At 34.8% G+C, this 22,047-nt stretch overlaps 1 protein-coding gene across 1 annotated transcript in view; it reads right to left on the minus strand.

Annotated features, from left to right (window-relative positions):
* Window positions 1-6,705: 6,705 nt before the first annotated feature.
* The window catches only part of LOC104219071 (GDSL esterase/lipase 5-like), a 34,075-nt gene continuing 18,733 nt past the window's right edge, over window positions 6,706-22,047 (minus strand). Inside the window, exon 5 of the mRNA XM_070160487.1 lies at window positions 6,706-7,055. Coding sequence (XP_070016588.1) covers window positions 6,832-7,055 — 224 coding nt within the window. The 3' untranslated portion in view covers window positions 6,706-6,831. The remainder of the gene's footprint in view (window positions 7,056-22,047) is intronic.

Below are 22,047 nucleotides of genomic sequence, written 5' to 3' on the forward strand. Positions count from 1 at the left end.
GAAAACAACTTAATTTGGATATTTAGTTGACGTCCAATGTCATTTAGGATCCCACTTTGAAGAAAGGCGAAGAAGATCAATAAAAGGTAACGCTTATTATTTTGGATTAATTCATATACTCCTATTATATTTATGTAAACAGGATTCTCGCCTACTTCGCATTATTTTTAGTGGGCAATGTTGATGTCCTGCTTCATTCTTGTGCAAAGCATTTAATGTATTTATTAATAAAATTTTAACGAGTAGTCCATTTAAAACAAAAGATATTAGTGCTTTTACTATTACAATAGGTTGATTTCACGTACAATTACTAAACTTTAATTACTAATATGATAAGATCACCAAACTATTTTTGTGATAGTAAAGTATTTGAAAGCTCAAAGTTTCAATGTTAGGTTATGTTACGCACTTGCCACGTTAGTACTTTGTCTCTCTATCTTAAAATATTTCATTGTGTAATTCCATCAAAAGGCTACAACAAAACATTCAAATGAATCAGAAAAACATATACGGGGTAAATGCCTCTCCTTACAATTCGAGAGGACTTTCTGCCACTCTGTTTCATTTGAATTTTTTGATTAATATTTGTCACAATCTAAGTTCTCGGCACATATTATTCACTTTGGGTCTAGATCCGTACGAATTTATTTTTTGGGCTACGCCATATCGAGCCCCAAAAATACACGTACTATGTGAACCTGTGACATGCCTTATAAAGCTCTTCACTTTTCTCTCCTATTTCGACGTGAGATTTGCCTAAGGAAACATGTGCACCTCTTCTTCAGAAGCTTGCCTGTCTAAAAGTCTGCTAGTCCTGCTTGACCTGTCCTCATTATCCTGCCCTCCATCATGGACATCACATTCACCCCTCCCCCTTGAGACTCAGCATCCTCATTGAGGTTTGCTCCACTACCTTGTCAAATATGTGCGATTCGCCTGACTCAGTTGGCTGTTGAGGTTTGCTCCACCATCGTACTGAGGGAGATCGGCTCTGATACAATATTTGTCACGACCTAAAACCATGACATGTATTGTCCCTTTTGGACCTAGGCCCACACGAATTTGTCTTTTGTGTTATGCCACCTCTGACCTCGAAAACGCATTTATTTAAAATACGGAAAGTTGAATTCTTTTATATGGTAATTTGTTTAAATCTTTTGATGTGTAATTTACAGAGTGGCGCACTGAAGTAACGAGTGGCATGCTATGACCTCTAAATTTTGACCTTGCGGTCAATTGTATTTTCTGAACAATTCACACACAATTTACATTTTTTAACATGGCAATATTTTTATATAAATTTATTTTTATAGTAAGTAAAATTCAATGAGTATATGATCCAAAAAGCGAGGGAAATTTAAGAGGAGAGGCTTTGGATATTTTAACATCAAGATTTGACGGGGAACTGGAGAAACAAACAATGTAAAGGAAGGAAAATTGAAAAGAGTATATAAAAAAAGGATAATATTTATCTTCTTTAGCTTGGCATTTGGATTTTTAAAAAGTAGGTAGATTTCTTTTATAAAATATATATTTAAATCCGTTCAAAACATATAACATATAGGAGTATATAACTTATATACAATTTTTTATTGTATAGAATTCGATCAAAACATACAACTGGCATATAATTTTCTTTTTGTATTCCGGTCAACTATACAATTTGCATACAACTTATTTATATCTTCCTCTTCCAGTTTCAATATGAAATTTCAACCAATACTAATTCTAATTTTACCAAATTCCTTAAGAAATTGAGATATAAACTTCAAAGAATATTTTCAGTTATTTACAACAACATCCAATTCTTTATTTCTGCTACATCTACCACAATAATCATTAGTGGCTTCAATACAAATTCTTTAAGCCTTCGAGGGGTATTTTACACCTCTTCTTTGCGGATGATCGCATCCTACTTTTGGATGTTAATCGAAAGAGTTGCAATTCGCTAATTGACACACTCAATAAATTGTGTTGTCTCAAATCAAAAAACTAACTTTAATAAATTCGAAATTGTTAATTTGCAACAACACATCCCTGGAGATAGTGTTATTTGTACATCATGCCCCTTTACACTTTTAAATGTAAGAAAATGGTCTTTTTAGATCTTTTATGTGTAAAAGACATCTCTACGTGTAAAAGTAAATCTCCCATGTATAAAAAAAAGAGGTAGAATCATAAAATTAAAAACAAGTTTGGAAAGAGCCAAAACGCTAATTGACATAATTATAGCAATTGCCTCTACGTGAGGCATATTAATAATTTTCACATATCTTGGATTCCCCATGACTAGGTCAAGACCTTCTAAAAAAAACTTCCTATTTATCATTGACCTCCTTAATAGTAGGCTTAAGGGGTGGAAGACAAAATTCTTAAATATAGAGAGACGTTCTACTCTTATTAAAGCCACCATAGCAGCCATCTCTAGTCGCGTTATGCAAATCTAGAGCCGTAAATATGGATTTGGCCCGTTGGACCAGTCTAGTCCAGCCCATAATTTAGTAGAACTGGGCTAGAATTTATGGAGCTAAGTTAAAAACAAAGTTTTAAGCCCGTCCAAAGTAAGCCCGTTGCAAATGAGGCTTGACGAAGCTTGAAGGTGGGCTGGACCGGCCCGTGGGCCTAATAAAAATATTTATTTAAAACATGTAAAATATAAAAAGTATACTGTCTCTAGCGATGGAAAGTCAAAATTGGATCTTTGCTTAGAAGAACTAAAGTTTGATCTTAAGAAGTTTCAAGAAATGGATGTTGTTATTTATTGGAAGGACTAGGGGTGTATAAAGGAAACCGACAAACCGCACCAACCCGATAATCCGAGTCAAACCGAGAAAAAAAATCCGGTTATGGTTTGATTTGATTTGGTTTAGCATTAGAAAAAAAAAACCGACCATACTTGGTTTGGTTTGGTTTTAACTAAAGAAAGTCAAACCGAAACCAAACCAACCCGACATTACATATATAGAAATTTTAGATATATTTAATATATAAATATACTTATTGTGATGTCATTTATAAATATTTCTTTAAAAAATTCATAATTTTATCTTTTAAGGTATTATTTCAAGGTTGGACTTAGAACTTTTGAATGTTCCAATAAGTTTTATAGCCATTAACATTAGTAAATTAAATAATGCTAACAAAGGCCCAAACCAAAATTAAATCAATATTATTGCTAACAAAAGACATTCAATTCAATACTACGAACAAGAATGTATTGAATATCTATTTTTTTGTTTTGCAATAATTTAGATAAAAATGCATAACCTATTTTTATTTTTTTCTTTAGCGTTTAGTCATGTAATTAATACTCCCTTATTAGTCTGCTTATTTTAGCATGACTTAGTATTTTTAGATTATGTTTATTTTTATTATGGCTTTTTAATTAGCAATATTTATATTACATAATTTTATTGTCTTTATAGTTGAATATTTTAGAATAATGCCATGACACATCTCATATTTTGTATTATTTTCTTGGAAAATACTTTATATAGTTATATTTTACTAGGATTAAAGAAATATTTTGAGCACAATTTGTATGTTTTGTTCTACGAAGATTTTATCGGGGAAAAAAACCCGAATAACCTGAGAAAACCATAGAAAAATCGAGAGTGAAAAACCTGAGTTTTATTGGTTTGGTTTGGTCTTTAGATTTAATAACCCGACACAATTGGTTTGGTTTGATAATTATAAAATCCGAATCAACCCGACCTATGTACATCCCTAGGAAGGACCATCCTAGAAAATATCCCGATCTTTCAGTTATGGTGCGTGATGTACTTAGTATTCCTATTATCACTGTAGCATCGGAATCAACATTTAGCATTAGTGGGTGTGTTCTGACAAAGTACAAAAATTGCATCCATCATGAAAATGTGCAAACACTTATTACTACTCGAAATTGGTTGTACGACTTTTACCAAACTCAAACTGGTAATATTTTTTATGTGAATTTGAATATTATTAGTTTTTAAAATTTTATTATTCTTAATATTTAAGTAATTAATATTGCATATGAATTGTAGATGTAGATGAAAGTAAAGATGTTAAGACAACCTTGTCACAAGCGAATTCAAATATGTTTGATGAAGATGATGTGTTGGATATCCCATAAGCGTTATGGACATTCTCTTGAATAGTTTGTTTTGAGTTTTGACTTTTATATTTTTAGTGTTTATTGTGATATATTGGAACAATATAAAAAGTTATTAAGTTTTGCGAAATTTTTCCAATAAGATATTTTTTAACTTTTAAATATTTATCTTTTTTAGGTTAGAACTTAAAGAAAAAATATAAAATTATATTTTAAAAAATGATGGGCCGATCCGTGTAGGCCCGCGACCCACATAGAGTTGGGGTGGGCTGATTATTATAAGGCCCTGGTGGCTAGCCCAGCCCAGCCCGTCAATTGCTAAAGCCCACGTGGGCCGAGCTGGGCTAATCTAGCCCAGCCCAGCCCATATTAACAGCTCTATGCAAATCTATAACCTCCCGAAAGTTATTCATAATAAAATAGAGGGGGAAGTGCACAGTTAGCTACTAATTAGAGATGTCTTTACTCTTTAGTTAGTGCTTAATAAATTTTTACCCACACGAACAAAAATACCCTATGCTAGATATGAGTATTATGTAAATATTAAGGACATGATATCCTTAACTTCATGAATGATGTGTAAATATTAAGGACATGATATCCTAAATCTTCAAATTTTTAGAGGAACTTCTATAACGGTAGCTATAGAATATGAATTGTGTAATTCAAGAAATCTGTTCAGTTCCATTTATAAGGGAAAACAAACTTTGAGTATCTTTCTACTGGGCTTGTTTGTATGATTGTATATCTTCGTCTGTTCCTCATGCTTTTTTTTTTTTTCTGTTGTTCTCTGCATTCTCCTTTGTTGGATTCATGAGAATTAAAACTTCAAATTTATCAGGTCTATTTCTTTTGTTGCAATTGTTTGTGGCTTTCGGGCCATCACTAAAAGAACCATCTATGAAATTGCATTTTCCTTTATTAAACTTTAGGACATTATGTCCTTAATTTCATATGTGCAGTATAACTATTAAGAACATAGCGTTCTTAACTTCATGTGTACAATGTAAATATTAAGGACATGGCGTCCTTAACTTCGTGTGTACAGTGTAAATATTAAGGACATGGCATCCTTAATTTCGTGTGTGCAGTGTAAATGTTAAGGACACCATGTCCTTAATATTTATACAACGCTCATGAAGAAAGGGTAAAAACGTCTTTTCGTATTAATTTTAATAGAGCAGTGGCTATTTTTGCTCAGCATCAAATATACTGGATAAAAACTAAATACCATGTTAAAAAGTGGTTATCCCACGCCATTTCTACTAAAATAGACTCTATCAATCTTTGGTACGACAGAGCGAGATATAGAATTTTTTGTATATGGATGCACCACTAAAAAAAAGAGAAAAAATTATTTTAAGTGAGAAGCGATCCATATTCTTTTTGATAAATAACTCAATCTTAACCCAAGTGCACCATTGAGTTTTTGGACGTTTAGTTAGCTAAGAATGAATGTAGTTTGGACGTTTTTGGCATTTTAATTATCTACTCTGTTATTTCTGCTTTTGAAAGGGACAGAATAGCTGAATAGGTAATATGTTATCTAGGCTTTTCTCTAGTTGTAATCCTGCACTGGTTGTTGTTTGAATAAAAGTATTTTATTACCCAAAAAGAAAACACAAACAATAACTATTTCAGAAAATCTGATTATCGAATTCAAAGCTTCAAATTTTTTTTTTTTATGCAGCATAAAACTTAACTCTTTGATAACATTAGATCTTCTTTTCTTAAGTAGTTTGTTGCATGTTTGTGATTGTGATTTTCCTGGTAGGGTTGGAAGAAATTCTCCAAAGATGGTTTCTCCTTGAAATGTCCTTCATTTTTGTGGAAGTTTGGGTGAAGGCTTCAAAATTTTATGATTTGCATTTGGAGATATAATCAGTTCTTGTATCTATAAAAGATGAAAGGAAGAATAAACCTTTTTTTGTTCTTGCTCTGCTTCAACACTAATTTTTCATTCTAAGTTTCAGGAATTGTTTTTACTTTGTATACAATAGTAACTAAGTTATGTTAAGTAATTAAATGGAAACTTCCCTAATAGTAAATAATTAGATTTATAATTTTGTACATATAGGTAAAAATACCAAGAGAAAAACTAAGAGGAAAGTGTAAGTAAGGAAACAGAAGAAAATTGAGTTTTCGCCTCAACCATTCCTGGATCACTATTCAACTTTAACTATGGCCCAGTGTGCAACCCAAGTAAAGTCCTGTTTGGACTTGGATTGTTGTATGGAAAGTTGCCATTTAAGTTATTGAATCCCCCCTCCCCCGCCCCCCGCATAGTTATCAGGACATACTATGTAACGTTGCTTGCCCCACCCTCTGTCATGGGCGTCATAAATATTTGGCAAATGTCCACTTGAAAATTATATATATATATATATATATATATATATATATATATATATATATATATCTAAATCTTAATATTGTTCCGCGTAGTCTAGCTAAACAGAGGCTAAGTCAGGATTTGAAATTTGTTGGTTCGGGATTCTAGTTCATTTATGTTACTGAGTTTTAAATTAACAATATAAAATAAATTTTTTAAGACAAATACATGGTTTAGACCAAAATACTGTGTTCAACCGAACCCGCAAATCCGATGCTAAGCTAAATTTGTTGTTTGTTAAGCAGATGAAGTATCTTAGAAGAATGTATTTCCAAGTTAGTTTGTAAATAATGTTGTAGTTGAACCTTTTGCAAGAAAACATCACTATCATTGAACTAAAACTTTACAAGCATTGAAAGAGAGACTTGAAATTAGAAGGCCCATTCCACATTTCAGCTGCCATTTGCTGGTAAATAGTTTCTGTTTGATGATAGGAGTCCCAAAATACATGCATACTTGGATTTTCACATAGCTCAAATTCATGTCCTACTGGCCTTTTTCCTCCACAGCTAAATATGCCTCTATATTGCCCCCTCCCACAGCATGCTCTTTTTCCTTCTTTGAGACCTGCAACAATTGTTATGTCACTGTTTGATACAGGGGCGAATTCAAAATTTAATTTTTATGGGTTCAAACTATGAACTCTTTGAAAACATGAGTTCAAAACATATAATATGTGGACTATTTTTTTGGTTCACGCATATATGTATGATCTAAATCTTAAAAAGGCGTTCAATTGAATCCATTTCTAACATTATAAATTCGCTACCGATTTAAATTCAGTTTGTGAATGCCTCGACTAATTTACTACGATACCCGCTAGCTACCACCAGTAACAGGTACTAGGTAACTCTGCCCATTAAGACCAGTGTCATCAAAGGCAAAAGCTCTAAAAAGTGCTTCAGATCTTTTGGGGCTTTAAGCACAAAGCACAATTTAAGTGTGGCTTTAGGAAGAAAAAATAAACCCAATGAAGGAAAAATAAATAAATAAATATATGTAATTCAAGAAAAGGATAACAAATTCATTTATAATATTTTTCTTAATAATTAATATACTTATATGTCATTGATATTTGTTGTTTAGTATCGAACGGTTCAAAATATGACATATGGGCAATGAGGCGCGCGACTTAGTGCCTTGCTTACTGATGGTAGGCTATAATTACGTATTTTAGTCGCTTATTACACTCAAATTTACTGTACTTTAGTTAAGTTTGCATTTTAATCGTTAGTGTTTTGCACTAATTGTGTATTTTATGCCTTGTATGAGTGATTCCGAGCTATATAGATGTTATGGAATGAATTCAAGTGATTTGGAGCTTTGAAGTATGAGTAAAAGCCCAAGAAATTAAGTCGGGATCGTATTCGGGGATCGACAGATGATAGAGCAACAAAACGAAGAATCGAGTAGGCATATTGCGCACTATCTAGTAAAATGAACATAACTTTTTTTTTCAGAACTCTATTTGGGCTCAACAATATATGGTTGGAAAGCTAACTCAAAGAGATACAACTTTCATGTTTTATATTTTTCCAAATTCCAAACGAAACAGGGTGAAAAACTCGGTCAAAACCGCGACCGCGGACCTGAGGCGGGCTAAAATAGTATACTTGCCAAATACCACGTCCGTGCCGCGCCCCGACCGCGACCGCGGCCATCCAGGCCTGAAAACTTGTCCTTTTTCGCATAGGAGAAGGTATAATTGTTTGGGTCCGACCCTACTTGGTATATATATACATGGAAAAACGGTATTTTTAAGGGGGAGGACACACTTTTGACATAATTTAGACCTAAGGAGGAGAGGAGACCAATTTTTGACACAGATTCGACCTAAGGAAGTAGAGACACAATAGGAGCAAGGCGGAGAATTCTTCTACGAGTTTTTCCTTCCTCTTCCTATTTTTTTCATTGTGGTTATGACTTTTAGTATTGTAGTTTTACATACTATTATGAATAACTAATTTGTTATCTAGGATTTTGATAGAACCTTTTGTAGGATAAATTCTTGTTATATTTTTATATAATTGAGCCGTTGGATTTTCTACTTGTTCAACTATGTATTTATTGTTGTTGATTGAATGGCCATCGATTGACTGTACCTATTTATTATGTGTTGCTTGAGAAAAGGATACATATTTAGGTGGTTGTTGAACAACGTCACTCCTAACATATGTGAGAAATCAATACCGTGGGTTTAAAGGTAGGTTTAGAAATAACAAAGCCTTGACGTGGTCATAATAAGAGGTTAGATAAAGCCAACTAGCGTAGTTTGAGAGAATATGTCTAGTAAATTGTTGTAGTTGCTCGAGAGAGAATTACGGCACCTAAAGTGCCCACGATCAGTAGAGAATACATTGGCAAAATTGTAGGAAACATAGCTAGAAGGATTCCGATAATTGGGAAAATCATAACTCTAGACCTCCTTAATTTAGTCTCTAACCTTTTGTCTAGTTAGTTGATAATTTTACCGTTTTCTAGTATTTGCTAGTTAATTAGTTAGAAATATAAATCTCAATCTTTATAATTTAGAAAATTGTTCAAACTTGTCTTTTTAGTGATATTAAACAGATATAACTAAGCCTTAGTTCTCTGTGGGATTCGACTCCGAACTTTTAGACCCGATTATATTTGCAGCGACCGCTTATCCTTTTTAGGACTAGAGTTGGGCGTGATCAAATTTTGGCGCCGTTGCCGGGGAGCTAACGGTGTAGTTGTAGCTGTATATATTGCTAGGGTTCAAGTTTGAACTTTTTTTTGTATTTGTTTTATAATTGTTGATTTGAGAAATATGACATCTTGGAATTATGGGAATTTAGGTGTAGATAATTCTACTATTGATCTCCATACATATTGTGAAGGAAACCACCCATGACAAAATTTTCAAAACGTTCCTGAGAGCGAGTTATGTGCACCAACTCAATCTTATTTACGAAATATGTTTGATGTGTGTGGTGGTAAAAATGGTCACTTTTATGGTTGTGCTTATATTTCTTATCTTCCCCCAACCCCTTGCTATGATGGTTCTACCTTTTCTTGTGAAGTTAACAGGAACAAAGAACCTGAGGATGTAGACCTAAAGGAGATCAAGGATATGTTAAAGTGCCTTCTGAAACAAAATAATGAAAAACAATTGCAGATAGAAAGGCAAGAGGCAACTATTCACAAGTTGGAGGCTCAATTGAGTCAAGTGGTTGGAGCTTTTAATGCTCAACAAGCCAATATTGATGATAGTAGCCAAGAAGAGAATGAATTTGAGGTGTTAACTGGGGAGGTCAGAGTAGAACATCAACAACCTAGCCAACTACAATTTGAGGATGTCAATGTTGAAGAAGTGAGACTAGAGTCAGCCAAGGACATTGAGGATACAAATTTTGTTGACTCTAGTATCATTGATGTTGAGGATGCTGAAAGTCCTAAAGTTCATGTGTGTGAGCGCATTGGTCCTCACTCCAAACATTTTTCTACATTGTGCTTGGATGACGATATGGAAATAGAGTCATCCGAGCTGATTGAGAAGTCAAGGAATGAGGAACAAGGTGCCTACATTCTGGAATTTTTCTTGCCAGAAAGACAGGATTATATACCTCATCTAAAAGCCAAGAAGTGTAGAATAGTACAACGGTTTCTTGGGCCAATTAGATTTGTTCCTCCACCCCTGGAGCATAGCCGAAAACTTGATGCCAAATTGGGGGTTCAATTCATAAGCTCGAGGTGGAGGCAAAAAGTGATTCGCGTCGTGCGCGCGACGTATCAATCTCTTGTTGGGAGGCAACCCAACTTTATTGCTTTATTTTATTTATTTATTTATTTATTTATTTTTAATTGTATTACTTTTGTAGTGTCAATTTTTTATTTTCTAGGAGCATGGAAAGCAAAGGTATTGGAAGGATGCAACAGCAAACCAAATGGTTGGAACTAAGTGTGAGGTACCCGCACGAAGGACCAAACTTGGGAGAAGTATGAGTACCCCATGAGCTGTTAGTGCTTCGGCCTTTGGCCTAACATGGAGTCTCTTTTACCTTTTATTAGTTATGGTGTGCATTGGGGACAATGCACAATTTTAAGTATGAGGTGAGGAGATTGTCTGGGTGACTTTCTATGCTATTTTAGTTGTGTTAGTTTAATTGAATAATTTTTTTTAATAGAAAAGATTGGACTTTTCCCGACGATGGATCTATTAGACAATTTTCTTGAGGGATTTAAGTCTAAAGAAAAAAATAAAATAAAAAGAGTTTCTTTTGTTAGGTAGTGTAGCAATTCCCCCTTGATTTTTCTTTGTGTCGCGGTTCTTTTCCAAAGGTTTTATTTGAATCAGGTGTAGTTAGTTTTTTTTTTAGGAATAGGAGCCATTGTGTTGTGTTTTGAAATGAAGCAATATCTCTTGACTTTGTTATGCCTTGATAATAGTGAGTACTTTGGTTGTGACTCTTAGGCTCAGTTTTTGACTCTTGTATAAGTACCTTAAATTTGCTTAACTACTTTGACTAGAGTGTTTTGATGAGTGCAATCCTGAGTGAGTTATGTGCCCTGTGTGTGTAAGAATTTGTTATATTTTGTGCATTGCATTTGATGCCTAGAACTTGCCTTGTGTGTTTACAAAGCGAAATACTGGTTTTGTTCAGTCTTGGAAGTGATATAGGCGTTTCTTTGTTGAGTCAAATATGTATATTTTACCCACCTAATTGTATGTATCGTAGTTAACCCCTTTGAGCCTGTAATCTTGTTTCTTTGGCAACCACATTACAAGCCTTACCCATTTGTTTGAATTAACCATCTATTTAAACCATTATAACCTCTCATGAGCACTTGAATTGTTTATGAACTTTGTAAAGGTTAAAGTGTGGGGTGGTTGGTTTGGCTTTTGAGTGGAACTAATAAGGAGAAAGGTGCACTGTTTTGAAAAAGTAAGAGACACTTGAATTGAAAAAAAAATAAAAAAAAAATAGTTGGATTGTTGTGAAAAAAATTCCTTGATAAGTGGTGGATCTTGATGTAAGTGTGCTTAAAGAAGAATGGGGTAATATACATTGATGTGAAGGTGGAGTCTTTGTTTGACATAAGTATGAGGCTTGAATGTCAAAGTATATGTATTAAAGTGCTTAGGGAGGTGTAGTCACTCTTATATCTAAATGTATCCTACCCATCCCATAGCCTACATTACAACCAAATAAAGTCCTAATTGATCCTAGATTGAATGAGCTCGATTAGTGGAGTAGTACACTACGGGCAAGCTTATGGTGCATTTTTTGTGGCATATGAATATTGTTTCTGAGAGTTAGTGAATACTTTCTATCTTGAGTTCCTAAGTGTTCCTAAATTTTATTGTGTGGAACTACTCCCTTTTGTTGTGTGAGGGAACTTGATTCATGAAGAAAAGGTAATGCCAGTGACCTCTATGTTAGAGTAAATGGGTGAGTTGTGAATAATGCGTTGTACTTGTGAGTCAAATCTTGAGGTGAAGATGTTACGCTTTTGTGCTTAGTCTATTTTAAATACTCTTGGTGTGATGAGTTAGGAGAATTGTTTAAAAAGGTCGTGTCTATAAAAAAAGTGTAGTTTGATTGCTCGAGGAAGAGCAATGATTTAAGTGTGGGGTGTTGATGATAGGGTATAATTACGTATTTTAGTCGCTTATTACACTCAAATTTACTGCAATTTAGTTGAGTTTGTATTTTAATCGTTAGTGTTTTGCACTAATTGTGTATTTTATGCATTGTAGGAGTAATTCCAAGCTATATAGATGTTATGGAATGAATTCAAGTGATTTGGAGCTTTCAAGCCTTAGAAAACGCCCAAGGAATTAAGCCAGGATCGTATTTGGGGATCGACAAATGATAGAGCAACAAAACGAAGAATCGAGTAGGCATATTGTGCACTGTCTAGTAAAATGAACATAATTTTTTGCTCAAAAACTCCATTTTGGCTCCACAATATATGGTTGGAAAGCTAACTCAAAGGGCCCGAACCTGTGCCCCGCGGCGCCCCATGTGCCGCGGCAGTACAAAAACGAGTTTTTAGACCCGAACCCCATTTTATTTAACTCGATTGGGGTTTATTTTGGTGGAATTTTTTGAGCACTCTAGAGAGACGTGAGAGAATTTTAGAGAGAGAAGGATGAGGCCTAACACTCCAATCATCCAATCTTGCATTAATCTTCAAGAATCAAGGAACTCAATCACAAGATCTTCATCTAAGAGATTTGAAGCTTCAGACGAATTCGCGAGGCAAAGGCTTGTTGAAATTTTGAATTGGTTGCAAAGAGAGGTAAGTGTTTGGTCTAACCTTAGCTTGAGGGATTAGGAGTTGTGTCCTATTTGTTATGTGTTATTATTTGACTACGACGTATAGGCATGGTGACGAGTATCTATATGTTGGTGTCAAGCATGCCCGTGAGTCTTATACTTTGATTAATATGACTCCGTTTCGTTTTGTATATGCTCTATATGATAATTTCTATTGAGGAATATGAGTTGCGGAAGTATTATTGTTAATTGAACATTGTATAGCATTAGCTCTAGTTAAAAATATAATTGTTGAACATTATAGAGCATTGGCTCAAGTTGAGAATTGAATTGTTGAATATTGTAGAAAATTGGCTCTAGTTAAGAATAAAATTGTTGAACATTATAAAGCATTGGATCAAGTTGACAATTGAATTGTTGAACATTATAGAGCATTGGCTCAAGTTGACAATTGAATTGTTGAACATTATAGAGCATTGGCTCAAGTTGAGAATCGAATTGTTGAATATTGTAGAGCATTGGCTCTAGTTAAGAATAAAATTGTTGAACATTATAGAGCATTGGCTCAAGGTGACAACTGAATTGTTGAACATTATAGAGCATTAGCTCAAGTTGAGAATTGAATTGTTGAATATTGTAGAGCATTGACTCTAGTTAAGAATAAAATTGTTGAACATTATAGAGCATTGGCTCAAGTTGAGAATTGAATTATTGAATATTGTAGAGCATTTGCTCTAGCTAAGAATAAAATTGTTGAATATTATAGAGCATTGGCTCAAGTTGACAATTGAATTGTTGAACATTATAGAGCATTGACTCAAGTTGAGAATTAAATTGTTGAACATTGTAGAGCATTGACTCTAGTTAAGAATAAAATTGTTGAACGTTATAGAGCATTGGCTCAAGTTGACAATTGAATTGTTAAACATTGTAGAGCATTGGCTCAAGTTGTGAATAAAGAAGAGAGAGAATCATGACATTGTCTCCCTTGCCGGGATGTTATTGTTTTGATGTTGTTTCCCTTGCCGGGATTTGATTGTTGTACTATTGTTCCCTTGCCGGGATTTTATAGTGATTTTATTTATTTTCTTGCCCTTATTTCTTGTAATTGTTGTTTGGGTGAGGAAGAGTGTTAAAGCACGAAGGGTGATGTCGTGTATGATTTTTGAGGAAAGAATGTAAAGCACGAAGGGTGATGCCGTGCCGCACGATGTACCATTCCGTGCCTATTATATTGAGAGTAAAAGCACAAAGGGTGATGTCGTGCAGTTTATATTGATTCTTATGGTGAGGATGAGAGTAAAAGCACGAAGGGTGATGTCGTGCACTTATCCTTGATTTTTTCCTGATTTTAATTGAGTTATGTTGTCCTTTACATTTATTTACTGATTTTCTGTTGTTGTCGGGATTTTATTTTGATGTTATAGATTCCCTTACCCTATTTGCCTTGTGTTTGTTGCTTGGGTGAGGAAGAGTGTAAAGCACGAAGGGTGATGCCGTGTATTATTTTGGTAAGAGAGTGTTAAAACACGAAGGGTGATGCTGTGTATTGTTTTGGTGAGAGAGTGTTAAAGCACGAAGGGTGATGCCGTGCACTTTCTATTTGATGTGTTTACTTGTTATTAACAATTAAAGTGTATTAACTATTTAGATCTCTTTACTGTTGTGATCCTTTGTGTTGGAATCCATAGTGTTTACAATAACTCGCCTTATTTTTTTTATATGTACAATACTTCATATTTCAATAAATTTTACATTTTTAACTCAATTGATTTCTCAACTAAATTTTTCCTTAAACCGTTTGAGGTTGTACTTTACTTAAAAGGAAATTCCTTCTATGTCTTGATTTATTGATTTATCGTATTAAAGGAAATGATTCATTTGATATTGTACTTTAATTGAAATGGGTATTTTCTTTATCAAATGATTTCTAAAAATAACTTCATCTTTTCTTGTTGATTTTCTATTTGGGTTGGGGGCTGTACTCTACTTTATGTTAAGTGAATGAGGCTCCTTGAACATTCTTAATTGTATTGGGTTATGGAACCTATGAACTGAGTAATATGAGAATATTGTTGTGCAATATGAGACAAAAATATGTGGGCACGAGGTGCCATGAAAATATGAAAGTGGGCTGAGACCTATATTATCTATGATTATGAAATGAGGCGTCACAAGGTGACCTTTACTCGAAAGAATTATATTCGAAAGATGCTTATTTGAAAGATACTTATTTGAAGGAAATATATTAGAAATATATTTATTGAAAAGCATATTAACTTAGAGATTATTATTTGAAGGATTTATAGGCGAAAGATTTATATTTGAAGGACTTGATTAATTGATTACACTTGTATTTTTTTTTATTGAGAAGCATTTATGGTGTTCTTGTTGTCTGCTATTTATATCACTGGTTGATCATTTTTGCCATCATTGTTATCTGCTTCCTATAGTTTTTGTACGCCATATTGTACAGGTTTATTTGGTAGTCTGGTCCTAGCCTCAACACTACTTCGCCGAGGTTAGGCTAGACATTTACCAGTACATGGGGTCGGTTGTACTGATACTACACTTCTGTATATGTTTGTGTACAGATCCATGTATTTGATCGATAGTAATTATTCGTTGCGGTGGAGACTCAAGGTAAACCTGTTGCAACGTTCGCAGTCCTCAGAGTCACCTTAAATTGTACTTATTTCCACTTGTCCCCTTTGTTTCGGAATAGTGATGTACTTATTTTGTATAACTACTCTTAGAAAGGCTTGTGACTTGTACCACCGGTTTTGAGAATTGTAAATTGTTAAGAGTTATTGAATTTAAAGTTGGCAAATGTCAATGTTATTTCAGTTAATGTTAGGCTTACCTAGTTTAGAGACTAGGTGCCATCACGACTCCTTCGGAGGAATTTTTGGGTCGTGACAAGTTGGTATCATAGCTCTAGGTTCATAGGTGCTACAAGTCATAAGCGAGTTTAGTAGAGTCTTGCGGATCGGTACGGAGACGTCTGTACTTATCTTCGAGAGGATACAGAACTAGTTGGAAAAATTTCTACTTCATTCATTCCTTATCGTGCGACATTTATTCAGCTTGAAGCATATATCTTATGTTCTTTTGCATCCACTCATGTAGGGAATTGCGCAATACGCCAATGGGTTGTGATACCGTAAAAAGGGTTATAAGAGAGCCAGGGTTGCTCACCCATTGTTACCACGTGTCGTTCAGAATCGATGATATGGAAGTGCAGAGAGATCTTTCAGTTGTGCGCATGGGGGTGCATCCGATTTTGACGCCTGATTGATAAGTAAAATCTTAAGAAGGTTTAGTTGGTTGCCTAATCATCACAGGTGGATGTAGATCTAAAAAAATAGTTAGTCGTATTAGAGACTATGTGTTTTGTATGGGATTTTTATTTAGAGAATAGTATTTACTAGCAAGCCGAGACACTGGAGGAAGTAAGTTTGACTGTCATGAGGGTGACAAGTGCCAAGTAAATGGCTTGAGGTGTCTTATGACTGGTATCGTATGAGCGATGAAGGTTAGTATCGTGGATCATCGGGAATGTGTCTTATGATTTCGCACCAAATGGGGGAAGTCAAATATCAACGATCAGATTGCGGGGTCGTGTGTTATACCAATTTTGGCCTGAGATGTATTTGTGTGGTATTAAAAGGTTTTCCAAAACTTGTATATGATCAAGAGCTAAGATTTGAACGGGATGATGATGAGAGTTGAGATATTCCCGCGTCCTTACTAATTCTACATTTCAGTATCAGCAGGGAAATGGAAACAATTTCAGAATACTCATAGTGCTCCAGTTCATCAGGGCACTTACGTGGGGCAATCATCTTTTAATGCACCACTGGTAAAGAATTCCTACAATGGTTATCCTAGTTAACCAGTATAGACTCAGTATGAGCAATTGGACCGCAGATTGGTTGTTATGAATATGGTGATGCTAGGAACATCATGAGAAATTGTCCCAGACTTGGGAGAAATCTACTCCATCAGAGCACACATGCCACGTACTCCATTACAGTTATTACTCTACTTACACTACCAATTAAGGGTGGAGGAAAAAGATGGTAGATGGAGCCTAAGAGGTGGAGGCCCGACCCATTGATTTATTTGCTATGGTATAGCTGAGGTCGCTACATCAGATGGTGTCATTGCAAGTACGATCTCGAGTTATTATAAAGTAACAATTTTCTTAACTTGATTCGGTTCTGAGTATCGAGGCAAGTCCTCCTACTATCCTCCACTCATGAGTGAACTTTGTAATCCTAAAATCTACTTATGTGAATACTCCTATTGGGAGATTATATGGAGATAGCTATGTCTATCACTATGTGTTGGTCACTAAAGATAGTTGTGAGGCTAAAAGCGGCTTTTGTTAATCATTTCATAAGTTCGATGTAATTTCCAAATAATTGATTTCAATTGTGAATTATATTCCCTATCGATATGAGGGTTCTTTATATGTTGTGATTTTGTTTAATGGAAATTATTTAGAAGAAGAAAGAAAGGAAATGGAAAATTTCAATTAGCACAATGTGCATATTACTTGTGTACGGAGTTGAGGACGAGATCCTCGTACTTTTATATGATGTGAAATATTTAAACCGAGCTACAAGCTGCGGTTGATGTTATATAAGGACGAGGTCCTTGTGGTGAAAAGTTTATGTGTTTAAATTCTCCCTTTGTGAAGTTAAAATTTGTAATATAGTACTTATAGGGAGACATACCTATGAGGCTTATTTGAAAATTCTTGTATGAATATCTCTGTGCATAATTTGCCAAAGTGTATTGTAATTATTGCCAACAAGATGAGTGCCCAGGTGGCGTAAATTGTGAATCATTAATTTGGGTAAGTAATTATGAGGTCGTCATGCTACGTTGTTAGTAAAGTGAAAGCTTGAAACAAGAATTTGTTAACATGAAGTTAATTGGCAATTTTGTAATCGATTATGTACAACTATTAAAACCAGAGATGTGGTTAAGGTCATACATATGAGGTGTTTCATGTCGAAATATCTTTATAATATTGTCACACTTGTGATGCAGAGATTGGTGTTATTGATAAATATATTGTGGTGATTTGTTGAGTTGTGGATATGTTGTTAGGAGTTGTTTTGGTGTTACTATGGCAGGTGGATAGGCCCAATTACAGGGGAGACTCTGCCGAAATTTTTGAAAAATTTGGGAGTTAGAAAATTTTGGGACATTAAGATGTGCGAAGAAAAAGATAAGTTACATTATGTGTTTGAGAGCGGACTCTACTTCTTATTCGAGGATGAATGACCCTAAGTGCGGGAGGATGTAACAACTGTTAAGCGCTAATAAAAAGTTGATGCGTGCGTAGGCACGAGTTTCTATAGCCAGGTGAGACTAATATCGTATGATGATGTGAAAATCAGACCTTTTGAAAATGTTCGGAGTGTAAGAAATTTGGTCTTAAAGTTTACAAATATGGATAAAAGAAATAATCTCAATTGAGGTAGTGTTGTCGGACTTATGTCGAATGCGGTAGCGTGGAATCAACCGTGAGCATATGTGTAAAAGTAAAATAATCAATTTGGTAACCTCAGAATAATTTTTAGCACGTTCGAGGATGAACGTTTGTTTAAGAGGTGGAGAATGTAACGACCCAACTTGTTGTTTAAGAATTAGTGTCCCTTTCAACGTCTTAAGACCTCAAGAAGCTTCATTATGTGTATTATGACTTGCGCGTGCGATCGATTTTGGTTTTTGAATTATTCAAGACTTAATTGAAAGAACAATATATTCTTGTTTTGGAAGCTTTAACGAAAAGAGTTGACCGGAGTTTAACTTTTGTGCAAACGGCCCCGGAATAGAAATTTGATGGTTCCAATAGCTTCTTATGATTATTTCGGACTTAGGCACATGTTCGGAATTGGAGTTTGAAGTCCGTAGAGCAATTCGGCACATTTTGGCGAAATTAGAAAGTTGACGTGTTCTAATTGTATTATTTCGTATACAAATGAGGACTAATAAAATGATGGATATCAATTAGATATGATAATAAGTGTACGATGCATATTATAAGTGATATGGGGTTTAACGAATGTTCTAAGTCTAAGCCAAGTTGGAAAATTTCATAATAGACTAAAGTTGCAAATGAGTACGCACAAGACCTCAATTTGGACGAGCATATATACATTGTATATAACGAGTTGCGTGATGCACAATCTATCAAATTAAATCTCTTTGAGTCTCATTTCCAACGCTTCAAACCGTTTGTCATTTGGACACTCCTACACGAAGTTGTGGCCAAATTACCAAACACTGGAAACCTTTGTACTACCGCGCCGCCCCACGCGGCGCACAGCGCGCCGCGCCTGTAGGAATTACAGAATGGTCAGAAATTTCATTTCCAGACACATTTTGCACAGCCGCCCTGTGCCCGCGGCGCCCAATGCGCCGCGGCAGTACAAAAACGAGTTTTTTTAGACCCGAACCCCATTTTATTTAACTCGATTGGGGTTTATTTTGGGGGGATTTTCTGAGCACTCTAGAGAGATGTGAGAGCATTTTAGAGAGAGAAGGATGAGGCCTAACACTCCAATCATCCAATCTTGCATTAATCTTCAAGAATCAAGGAACTCAATCACAAGATCTTCATCTAAGAGATTTGAGACTTCGGACGAATTCGCGAGGCAAAGGCTTGTTGGAATTTTGAATTGGTTGCAAAGCGCGGTAAGTGTTTGGTCTAACCTTAGCTTGAGGGATTAGGAGTTGTGTCCTATTTGTTATGTGTTATTATTTGACTACGACGTATAGGCATGGTGACGAGTATCTATATGTTGGTGTCAAGCATGCCCGTGAGTCTTATACTTTGATTAATGTGACTTCGTTTCGTATTGTATATGCTCTATATGATAATTTCTATTTAGGAATATGACTTGCGGAAGTATTATTGTTAATTGAACATTGTAGAGCATTAGCTCTAGTTAAAAATAGAATTGTTGAACATTATAGAGCATTGGCTCAAGTTGAGAATTGAATTGTTGAATATTGTAGAGCATTGGCTCTAGTTAAGAATAAAATTGTTGAACATTATAGAGCATTGGCTCAAGTTAACAATTGAATTGTTGAACATTATAGAGCATTGGCTCAAGTTGACAATTGAATTGTTGAACATTATAGAGCATTGGCTCAAGTTGAGAATTGAATTGTTGAATATTGTAGAGCAATGACTCTAGTTAAGAATAAAATTGTTGAACATTATAGAGCAATGGCTAAAGTTGACAATTGAATTGTTGAACATTATAGAGCATTGGCTCAAATTGAGAATTGAATTGTTGAATATTGAAGAGCATTGGCTCTAGTTAAGAATAAAATTGTTGAACATTATAGAGCATTGGTTCAAGTTGAGAATTGAATTGTTGAATATTGTAGAGCATTGGTCTAGTTAAGAATAAAATTGTTGAACATTATAGAGCATTGGCTCAAGCTGACAATTGAATTGTTGAACATTATAGAGCATTGGCTCAAGTTGAGAATTGAATTGTTGAACATTGTAGAGCATTGATTCTAGTTAAGAATAAAATTGTTGAACATTATAGAGCATTGGCTCAAGTTGACAATTGAATTGTTGAACATTGTAGAGCATTGGCTCAAGTTGTGAATAAAGGAGAGAGAGAATCATGACATTGTCTCCATTGCCGGGATGTTATTGTTTTGATGTTGTTTCCCTTGCCGGGATTTGATTGTTGTACTATTGTTCCCTTGCCGGGATTTTATTGTGATTTCATTTATTTCCTTGCCCTTATTTCTTGTGATTGTTGTTTGGGTGAGGAAGAGTGTTAAAGCACGAAGGGTGATGCCGTGTATGATTTGTGAAGAAAGAGTGTAAAGCACGAAGGGTGATGCCGTGCCGCACGATGTACCATTCCGTGCCTATTATATTGAGAGTAAAAGCACGAAAGGTGATATCATGCAGTTTATATTGATTCTTATGGTAAGGACGAGAGTAAAAGCACGAAGGGTGATGTCGTGCACTTGTACTTATTTTTTTCCTGATTCTAATTGAGTTATGTTGTCCTTTACGTTTAATTACTGATTTTCTGTTGTTGCCGGGATTTTATTTCGATGTTATAGATTCTCTTACCCTATTTGCCTTGTATTTGTGGCTTGGGTGAGGAAGAGTGTAAAGCACAAAGGGTGATGTCGTGTATTGTTTTGGTGAGAGAGTGTTAAAACACGAAGGGTGATGTCGTGTATTGTTTTGGTGAGAGAGTGTTAAAGCACGAAGGGTGATGTCGTGCACTTTCTGTTTGATGTGTTTACTTGTTATTAACAATTCAAGTGTATTAACTGTTTAGATCTCTTTGCTGTGGTGATCCTTTGTGTTGGAATCCATAGTGTTTACAATACCTCGCCTTATTTTTTTTTTATATCTTCAATACTTCAAATTTCAATAATTGTTACTTTTTTAACTCAATTGATTTCTCAACTAAATTTTTCCTTAAACCGTTTGAGGTTGTACTTTACTTAAAAGGGAATTCCTTCTATGTCTTGATTTATTGATTTCTCGTATTAAAGGAAATGATTCATTCGATATTGTACTTTAATTGAAAAGGGTATTTTCTTTATCAAATGATTTCTAAAAATAACTTCATCTTTTCTTGTTGATTTCCTATTTGGGTTGGGGGCTGTACTCTACTTTATGTTAAGTGAATGAGGCTCCTTGAACATTCTTAATTGTATTGGGTTATGGAACCTATGAACTGAGTAATATGAGAATATTGTTGTGCAATATGAGACAGAAATATGTGGGCACGATATCTTAGAGATTATTACTTGAAGGATTTATAGGCGAAAGATTTATATTTGAAGGACTTGATTAATTTATTGCACTTGTATTTATTTATTTTTGTTGAGAAGCATTTATGGTGTTCTTGTTGCCTGCTATTTATATCACTGGTTGATCATTTTTGCCATCATTGTTATCTGCTTCCTATTATTTTTGTACGCTATATTGCACAGGTTTATTTGGTAGTCTGGTCCTAGCCTCGTCACTACTTCGCCGAGGTTAGGCTAGGCACTTACCATCACATGAGATCAGTTGTGCTGATACTACACTTATGTACATTTTTGTGTACAGATCCAGGTATTTGATCGATAGTAACTGTTCGTTGCGGTGGAGACTCAAGGTAAACCTGTTGCAGCGTTCGCAGTCCTTGGAGTCACCTTAAATTGTACTTATTTCCACTTGTCCCCTTTGTTTCGGAACAGTGATGTACTTATTTTGTATAACTACTCTTAGAAAGGCTTGTGACTTGTACCACCGGTTT

The sequence above is a fragment of the Nicotiana sylvestris genome, chromosome 10, assembly GCF_000393655.2.
Source record: "Nicotiana sylvestris chromosome 10, ASM39365v2, whole genome shotgun sequence".
NCBI lineage: Eukaryota > Viridiplantae > Streptophyta > Magnoliopsida > Solanales > Solanaceae > Nicotiana > Nicotiana sylvestris.